The sequence below is a fragment of the Martes martes genome (genome assembly GCF_963455335.1).
Source record: "Martes martes genome assembly, chromosome: 10".
Taxonomy (NCBI): Eukaryota; Metazoa; Chordata; class Mammalia; order Carnivora; family Mustelidae; genus Martes; species Martes martes.
In genome coordinates this window covers 13,136,063-13,146,577 of record NC_137898.1, presented here as the reverse complement: position 1 = coordinate 13,146,577, position 10,515 = coordinate 13,136,063, and the positions used below count along the sequence as shown (strand labels likewise).

The window sequence follows — 10,515 nt, the reverse complement described above, 5'->3', positions numbered from 1 at the left end:
CAGTAAAAACAGACCTGTAAGACTTAAATGAGATGTCTGTTAGGTAACTTGGAATGAAAAGGGAAGCAGTATAATAAATTGTATGAAAGATACTTATAACATTATATATGCACAATTAACAAGAAGGGTATAATTTATGCACCCAACTTGAAGGGGAAGATTCAGGATAAGTCTTGTGTTTGTTTATTTATTTATTTGTTTGTTTATTTATGTAACTCCATGCCCAGCGTGAAGCCCAACACAGGGCTTGAACTCACCACCCTGAGATCAAGACCTGAGCTGCGATCCAAAGTTGGACGCTTAACCGACTAAACTACACAGACACCCCTCTTGAACATATTAATACAAGATGGTATTGGGATAATACATCTGAAATATTTTGGAAAATTAATGAATATATCTTTCTCTCTCTTATTAAGAATGCATATATACAATTTTTATTTATTTATTTATTTTTACATAAAATTTTTAAGGGAACAAACTCAAGGGTGTTCATTGAGGCACTACACTGTAAAGCTGGTGATACGTGAGGTTTGGAGGCAAACTATGGGTAAAAAATTAAGTGAAATTTGTTAGATACATATCACGGATTATAATATACAACAAAGCAAAAAGTATCTTATTGTCTAGACACAGCAAGTAATTAAAGTGACTTAAGTGCAGCAATGAAATTTATAGAAAATAACACATGCACATAGTTACATATATGGAACATGTTATACTTTTTGGAAGGACAAGTTGATAATCTAGGCATATACCAAGTACCACAGAGCATGTTTCATGATGGAAAAGAAAAATTGGACAGAAGGAAATAAATAAATTGCTGCATGTGAAATTAAGGAGGAAAGGTAAAATCAAAGCAGCAGTAGTAACGAGTTAGTGATGACAACTCACTATGCAATGAGAAGGATGCCTAGCTAATTTCCGTTTGGGGAGGGGGAAGAACATTGCAAACAAAAATGAAAATCGAGGAAACAGCACATCGCATTTGCATAATGTATAATTTTTATTCCATTTACAATTTTAAAATAATAGTATAGAACAGAATTGATCGTTTCTTCACTGTGTCACCCATTTGAGGAGACCAGTGTGGAAATGGGGACTCTCGATGAGCCTAGTCTAAATATAGGATGTTTGAATCCAGCATCCTGTGAGGTGCAAAGGAAAAGTTAAGTTAGAGTGAAAAATAGGAAAAATAGTGAAATAAATAATAAATAAATACTTAAACAGTTGATAGATGGATAGATAAATAGGTGATAGATGACAGGTAAGTAGCTTGACAGATAATTTATTCACTGGTGAGTACAAATGGTCCCTGCTTATGAATGGACAACCTCCAGGCAATTTTTTTAAGGCTCTCATATGCTTTAACAATAGTAAACAAATTGCTCTTATCTCCTGAGGGAGAGTCTCAAAAGGTGAAGAAAATCCATAAATTGATCTCCATATGCCATGTTAAGAAACACATATGAGAGTCAGGACAGAGGCTTCATGACAGGTAAAAACGACAGACTATTTGAGTGGTACCTAATGTTATCAAGTACCACAATGTTTCAGTGATGCTGATAAAGTTCCACTTGAACTTCATGACAAAGCCCTAGCAAAATGTGACCATTTCTGATTTAGTTTGCTTTGCTTTCCAGTAGCCATAGTGCCTGAGAGGGTGTCGAACTTACCTCCTTTTTCCTTGACTTAACTTTCTGAATGTTTTCACGTGGGATGAGAGGCTAAATATTTCCGTGCATCTTTGAAATTCCATTTTCAAACTGTTATAAAATACTTACGTTTAATATGAATAATTTTATCTCAAATGGAAGCCAACACTGAAGGCAAAGTTTCACAGCTGAAGAAAGTGAAATTTTTTTAATTGGTAAAATTAAAAAATGACCAGTATTTTCTCTCATTTTTATGTCATTCCAAATACTTATTTAGTGTCTCCAGACACTTTTTGTGTTTCTCTCAAAATAATTTCATATTTGATGACTATTTGAATAAATGCATAAATATAATTATCACCTGATATCTTGATAAGGATAAAAGGGGTTTCCACCTCACGTTGAGGTGTGCAAAGCATTGTTTGAATATTAGAAGACACTTAAGTATCAAGTTCTATGGTAATGGATCAATATTCACAATTTTCTTCATTTTCCAGTGGGATCTAAGAAAAAGCAGGTATAATTATCTCAGAGAATATATCTTTAAAAAAATAAATATCAAATATTCAACAGAGACAGTAAACTATGGAAAAACAATGTGATTCTTTTCATAGTACTCCAAAGCCAGTGAGAATGCTTTTATCTTTCTTCACCTCATAGAAAAATCGGTACTTAAAAATGCTATTTAGTGGCACAGGGTGGCTCAGTCTAAGATTCTGATTCTGATTTTGGTTCAGGTCATTATTTCAAGGGAGTGGGATCAAGCCCCACATGGGGCTCCACTCTCAGTTTACAAAGTGTCTCTCTCCCTCTGCCCGTCCCCTGCACGCGCACTCTCTCTCCTTAAAAAAATTTTTTTTTAATTATAAAATTTAATTTTTTTAAAGATTTTATTTATTTATCTGACAGACAGAGATCACAAGTAGGCAGAGAAGCAGGCAGAGAGAGGAGGAAGCAGGATCCCGGCTGAGCAGAGATCCTGATGCGGGGCTCGATCCCAGGACCCTGAGACCATGACCTGAGCTGAAGGCAGAGGCTTTAACCCACTGAGCCACCCAGGCGCCCTTAAAATTTAATTTTAAAAATAAAAGGTTTACTAGTAATCTTTATTTAAAAAGTGTTTTTTTTTCTTTTTTAGCCTTCCATGGTTGCAAAGGAAAACAAAACAAAGCTGAAAAGAAACAAGCAAAACCCAAGATTTATACTGCTTTTTGATTGCACTTACTAAATGTTTCTCTAACATTATTATCTCCTGGCACACATTATCATATTTCTAATGTAAGAAAGGTGTGTGTATCAGAGCAGTGTAGAATATCAAGAGTCAAAAACTTATAAGCAAATTTACAAGTGAGTTTCAGTGGAAATTACATATACTTAGCTTCACATTTAATGTTGTGGAATTTTATGCTTCTGTCTGCTTATATACAGCTCACTCAGAGACTTCTGATTGGAATTTCATTGCAGGCAGTACCATTTCCTTTTTTGTAAAAAAAAAAAAAATTTGATGCCCATAATTTTTTTTATTAATTTTTAAATATCTTTGAGATATTATTTTTTTAAAGATTTTATTTATTGATTTGAGAGAGAGAGTGAGCAAGAGAGAGAGAGCACAAGCCACGGGAGAGGCAGAGGAAGAGGGAGAGGGAGAAACAGACTCCCCACTGAGCAGGGGATGTGGAGCTCCACCCCAGGACCCTGAGATCATGACCTGAGCCAAAAACAGATGCTTAACTGACTGAGCCAACCAGGTGCTCCCACCCACACAATTTTTTAAACCAAAAATAATTCTCTTACCTTAACATGCCATCCACCTCCCACTCTGGCATAATTTCTTAACTGTGGGTTTTTATTATATTTAGATACATTCAATATGATTATATGCCTGTTTATCTCCATTATGTGCTATTTCATAGTTTGAAGGGGTTCCTGTGGACTTAATGTACAGAAGGATTTTAATCGCATGCAGGGGTCCACACACAACTCATCTTCAGTGTATTTTATTTTGTTCCTATCATATTGTGTATCACAGTGACTTTCAACTTTTTCTTTCTTTAAAGTACAATATCTTTTAATTCAAAGGGAATTTTGATGAACCTTCACTATGCGAAACCTCTGCCAGTAGCCTTTTTTCACTCCCAATATCACCAGGTTCCCTTAGTTTCCTGCTCGATAAAGTGCACCTGAATTGTTACGTACAAGTCAGTATATCTCTATTTTAATACCACAAAAGCAAGAATAATATTTTAAGCACACTTATATCAAAATAACTTACATTAAAACATTATTAAAATAGATAAGAAATGTGGACAATAAGTCATCCAAAGAATAACAACATGATTGTTCAAATTTAGTCATGTGATATGGAGTGAGGTAGGGACTGGGACGAGTTGTTTATGTTACATCCTGCTTAAACAGTTCCTCACTTACTCCCCCTAGAGCCCTGACAAAGAACTTAAGTCACAGTCCAGAGAAAGTACAGGTATGTAAGTAAAGAGAACAGAAGCATTTCTGGTAAATTACTGCCACAATTAAAAAACAAACAAACAAGCAAACAAACTAACAAAAGCCCACAAGGTACTTGATTTTTGAGAACTATTTCCAGGTAACATAGATACACTGAATTATTAAAACTTCTTTTATCCTACCCATAAACTCTTGAAGGAAATGGCAGCTTTATATATGAGAATAAAGAGTTTTACATAACCTACACGTTTTGCCCAAATTAACCCTTTGTATACATTATAAATTAAATACAGCAGAAACTGTATCTCCTGGTATGCTTCACCATAAAAATAATTTCCACTGTGGTCTGTTATGCTTTTCTTATTCATACACTTGTCAAATATCTGCCAAGTATGCCAAGTTTCTTGCCAGTTTCACCTGTTGGCATATCTTTCCTAAGACTACATTTTGAGAAGTGGGTTTTATGCATTTGGGAAGTTTGTGGCTTAAAATTTTTATTACATAATTGACATAGGTATTAGGTCATATGAATGATGTATTTTATAAGTGTTATTTTGTGATTGTGCCATATAAATGGTAGAATATTTAAAGAACAGAAAAATGATCACTGATATTTCTAATCCCTAAAGTTTTAACTTATTATTTTTGCTTTAATATCCATACTGATAAATCAATCTATCAGCTCTCTATTTAACTATCATCTATCATCTCTCTATCAATTATCTAACTATATCATCAGAGTGTCTTAACTCTTGTACTGTTGTTATTCCTGGCTGAATATTGTTATGGCCTAAATATTGGATATATAAAAGATATAGAGCAGCTCAACAGGTGTTTAACCATTAGAAATCAGGAGCACCCCAGCTCCCAGTTGTGAAAACGAAAACATCTCTAGACATTGGAATAAATTTGTGGAGTAAAATGGGTCCAGTTGAGAACTGCTCATCTATTTCCATTTCTCTTTCTTTCTCCACATAAGATAGTAGTCTTTGTGGGGGACGGGTTTGTTCTCCAATACCTTAAACTGGAAAGTTTGGATGTTTATTATTTGTTCTACTTTGCCATACTAAAATATCTCCCAGGAGTTAATGCATGAAATCTATTGACTATGATAATGTCTTTATCCAGAATAGATGTTCCAATAAACCTGGATGGAAAAACACAATCGGACAGTGCTGAATGAATTTATTCTCATGGGAATCACACACCGTCCTGACCTGCAGTTTCCATTATTTGGGCTGTTCCTCATCATCTATTTGATCTCAGTGGTGGGCAACCCGGGCATGATCATTCTCACCAAAGTGGACTCCAGGCTCCAAACACCCATGTACTTCTTTCTCAAACACCTGGCTTTTACTGATCTTGGTTATTCAACAGCTGTGGGTCCCAAAATGTTAGTAAATTTTGTTGTGGATCAAAATACAATCTCTTACTGTTTTTGTGCTGTACAACTAGCTTTCTTTCTTGTATTCATCATTAGTGAGCTGTTCATTCTCTCAGCAATGTCCTATGACCGCTATGTGTCCATCTGTAACCCTCTGCTCTACCCTGTCATCATGTCCCAAAGGGTGTGTTATGTGCTGGTGGCAGTCCCCTACCTCTACAGCACATTTGTGTCTCTTCTAGTCACCATCAAGATTTTTAGTTCATTCTTCTGTGGCTACAATGTCATCAGTCATTTCTACTGTGACAGTCTCCCCTTGTTATCTTTGCTCTGCTCAAATACACATGAAATTGAGTTGATTATTCTGATCTTAGCAGGCTTTAATTTGATTTTCTCCCTTCTGATAGTTCTTGTGTCTTACCTGCTGATTCTGGTAGCCATCATCAGGATGAACTCAGCTGAGGGTAGGCACAAGGCATTTTCCACCTGTGGGTCCCACCTGACAGTGGCCACAGTGTTCTATGGGACTTTGATATTTATGTATGTGCAACCTGAGTCCAGTCATTCCTTTGACACTGATAAAGTAGCATCGATATTTTACACTCTCATTATCCCCATGCTGAATCCCTTGATCTACAGCTTGAGGAACAAGGATGTAAAATAGGCAAGACAAACAATGTGGAAAAAACTTGGCAATCTTTTTTCTTAAAGTATATATATGATATAGTCTCCTTAAATTAGGTTATGGGCTTCGAAATTTGTTCTGTATGTCTCTATAAGTAATAATAAACACAAATGAGTTCAACAAACATGAAGAGGTTCTCTTTTAAGTGCCAGTCACAATTCTATGTGCCTTAAATATATTTCTTGAGGGGAAGAGATAAATTATAAATATAATAATTAGGTACAATTTATATTACAGTTGAATTGGTCAAGACATCACAGACCATAAAAGAAGGTAAGAGAGTGGGTATTCTGTGGGGGGTGAGGAAGAATGGAAGGCACTAAAAGGGAGATCAGATGATTCTGGTGTTATTTTCAATTAATAGAATAAATCTCCCAGTGTCTGTGTGAGTGATTGTGCATGTGTATGTGTGTTTGTATAAATTCATTCCTCTCTTGTAGACTTTATACTCTTCCTTTTAAAAAACCATTTTTATTTATTTATTTATCTGAGAGAGAGAGAGAGAGAGAGAGAGTGCTTCATCAGGAGGGGAGGAGTAAATGGAGAGGGAGAAGAAGAAGCAGATTCTCTGCTGAGCAAGGGGCCCCGTGGGGGACTTGATCCCAAGACCATGGGATCATGACCTGCGCTGAAGGCAGACACTTAATGACTGAGCCACCCAGCTACCTGTCTTTATACTCTTTTTACAGCATGTGTTGAAATCACACTTATTGTGGTTTCAAGGAGGTTCAGTGTAGCAGGGTGATTGGAAGTCATCAGTCATGTGAATTTGCTCAAAAGCTCCAGTACCATGTGGGGGATCTCAGGGTCCTGCTCTCCTCATCAACGCATTTGCTTAGGAGCCCTAGAAAATCTATTAACTCAACATAATTAGCAACTCAGTTACTCACAATATCAGTGCGACATGTCATTTGTCTTAATCAGCCCATTTCTTTATACCAATGGATATACAAATTAAGATAAATTTTCTTGGGGCACCTGGGTGGCTCAGTGGGTTAAAGCCTCTGCCTTCGGCTCAGATCATGATTTCAGGGTCCCGGGATCGAGCCCCGCATCGGGCTCTCTGCTCAGTGGGGAGCCTTCTTCCCCCCTCTCTGTCTCTGCCTGCCTCTCTGCCTACTTGTGATCTCTCTGTCAAACTAATAAATACAATCTTTAAAAAGATAAATTTTCTTGATTAGAGTTAACAGTACTCCATTATATACTTTAAAGTTCCTAAGACAGTAAATCTTAAATGTCCTCAGCACAAAAAAAAGATGGTACTTTTGTAACATGATGGAGACATTAGCTAATGCTAAGTTGTAATCATATTGTAGTACATAAGTGTATCAAATCAACACATCATACACCTTACACTTGTTATACTTCATTTATACCTCAATAAAGTTGGAGAAAAAAAGATAAATTTCTTAAGGTCTCCCATAGAAGCTTCCAATTTTTGATGTTTGATTTTACATTGTATTGGGATCTTGATTTCTAACTGCTTATTTTTTTAATTTAATTTTTTTAAAGATTTTATTTATTTATTTGACAGACAGAGATCACAGATCATAAGTAGGCAGACAGGCAGGCAGGCAGAGAGAGAGAGAGGGAAGCAGACTCCCCGCCCAGCAGAGAACCCGATGTGGGGCTCTATCCCAGGACTCTGAGATCACCACCTGAGCTGAAAGCAGAGGCTTTAACCCACTGAGCCACCCAGGCGCCCCTCTAACTGCTTAATTTTGTCTAATGGGATTGTTATACTTTCTTCTCTCTGAAAAATAAGAATACTTATTTAAAATTAGTTTTCATAAGAAGTCAACTCTATCTTGCTTTTTTCATGGGATGATTTTCCTCAATACTGGTTCATATAAATGTGTAAAATATTTTTATTAGGGTCCATTGTTTTACTGCATTGATTTGATAATTCCTCGTTAGGAAACAAAAGGAGATAACCCCATAATTTGATCTATACTATATTTCTAGTGAAAGTTTAGCAAGATATGAAACAATTTCCATTAGTATATGTTATATCTTCTGGAAAACTTCCTCCTAACCCTTCCAAATTTTTACTTTATTGCTTATTTTTAGCACATTTTATCATCATTTACATCCCAGAGATAATGGGCTGTTTCATCTGTCCTCCATTATGGAATACGATTTCCCGTGTAATCGGTAAAATTTGAATAAAACTTATTCATTAGAATGAAAACCCACTACATGTATATTTTTATGTGAAGATAACTCTTACTAACGTGTTTATATAATTTTTTCATTATTGAGAGAAATGTATAGTGAGTATGAACTTTGCAAGTATAAATATAAGAAAATAGTTTGCTTTCTAGGAGCAAACACAAGTTTTAGGTGGCTGCTAAGATATTTGAAAAGATCTAAACTAATATTTTGGTTATATATTTCCCCACATTATCTTCAGTGAATAATTATGACTTTTGTAATAGAAGAAAACAAAAGACTCCATTATCTGGATTTGAAAACATAAAATAACTCAACATAACCCACTATCCCACTTCTAAAATAAATCTTGTTGTACTTTTCATCGTCCCTCAAATGATAAACCAAAAAGAAAACAAAATATATTGAAATTTACAAATTTTGATAATATATTTTATTTTAAAAGTTAGTATCTATTTCAATATTAAGTTATTTCAGAAAGTTTAATATTTTTCCATAAAATGGAAAAATTCAAAAAATAAAGAATTTGCACATAACTGAAATTTTGTGTGAAATTATGAAGAATATTAGAATTTTATATATTATGCCATGATGATTCAGAAAGATTAACAAAATTTAAAATATAGAAAGTACAAAAAATTTAAAGATACTAAGGGTATCTATTAAAAAATGTCCATGCTTTGTTGTTCCTGGGTGGTTCAGTAATTAAGTGTCTGCCTTTGGCTCAGGTCATGATCTCAGGGTCCTGAGATTGAGCCCCATGTCAAGCTCCCTGCCCAGCGGGAAGCCTACTTCTTCCTCTCCCACTGAGCCTGCTTGTGTTCCTTCTCTTGCTGTCTGGCTCTGTCAAATAAATAAATAAAATCTTAAAAAAAAAAAAAAATCTATGCTTTAGTTTAGGAAACTAAGAAGGATACATTATAAATTTTTATGTACATGGACACTAAGAAATACTGTATAAAAAAATCCAAGATGAAATGGATCTCAATATGGAAATACATATGAAAAATAACTCTCACTATTCTAAAATCATGCCTGGGAGTCTTAACTGGGGAATTCTAAGTGCTTAGGGAAAATGAAGTAATCAATTATATATTTTCTTTTAGAAAATTGAAATGAAGCTCAGTTTTCTTTGAGGAGCACTTTCCCCTGATATCAAAAGCAAAAGCATTCTAAGACAAGAAAAGAACAGAACAGTATCAGTCATGATCACTTATGCAACAATTATAATAACAGTTTTAGCAAAAGGAATTTATCAGCATGTAAAGACAATAAGGCACCATATTAGGCTTATTCCAGAAATGTACAGATGATTTAACATTTAAAAATAAAATCACCATATTAAAAAACTAGAAAGATTAAAAAAAAAGGAGGGGGGGGGCCTGGGTGGCTCAGTCAGTTAAGCATCTGCCTTCTGTTCAGGTTATGATCTCAGGGTCCTGGAATCAAGAACCCTGTCAGACTCCCCACTGAGCTTTTCCCTTTCCCTCTGCCCCTCCCCACTTTCATGTTCCTATGCTCTCTCTCTCTCAAATAAACAAATAAAATCTTAAAAAAAAAAAAAGAAACAGAAAAAAATTTTTCATTAAAAAAATGCAATGAAATTTGAAAAAAAATTCAAAAAATTTGAAAAAAAATTCAAAACATTTAATAGTTTCAAAATCCAGTAAAAGTAAAAATTTTGACCATATTAGCATTAAATGAAATATCAATATCTATTAAAAACAAAAACTTTACTTAAAATGTAAATTTTTTTTAAAAAGAATATATTTGAACACCTTAAAAAAAAAAAAAAGGCAAAAGCTTTGGCCATGCTAGTATTAAATGGGACTTCCTAAACCTGAAAAAGAGCACTGATGAAAACCTACAGTGAATATCATATACCATATTTTAAAAATGAAATGCAATGCCATCAGATCAGGAACAAGGCAAGGAGGGCTCTTCTTTCCGATGCTATTCCACATTGTGCTGACATTAGTATTCAACACAATATGGCAAGGAAAAAAAATAATAGAAAGTGTCCAGATTGAAAAGGAGATAATAAAACTGTGTTTATTGATAGATTGACAAGACGGTGAAAGCAGAAATCTCTTGGAATCTATAGAAAACAGTTACTGAATTGAAAAGTGAATTTAGCATCATTTCAAAAAGAGGAT

General features: G+C 34.7%; 1 protein-coding gene across 1 annotated transcript; it reads left to right on the top strand.

Annotated features, from left to right (window-relative positions):
• Window positions 1-5,269: 5,269 nt before the first annotated feature.
• LOC308351168 (olfactory receptor 8K3-like) lies at window positions 5,270-6,166 on the top strand (the record flags this gene model as incomplete). The annotated part of the gene is made up of 1 exon (XM_080816631.1): window positions 5,270-6,166. The coding sequence occupies one exon, from the start codon at window positions 5,270-5,272 to the stop codon at window positions 6,164-6,166; it is 897 nt and encodes a 298-aa protein (XP_080672757.1).
• Between the last annotated feature and the right edge of the window lie 4,349 nt (window positions 6,167-10,515).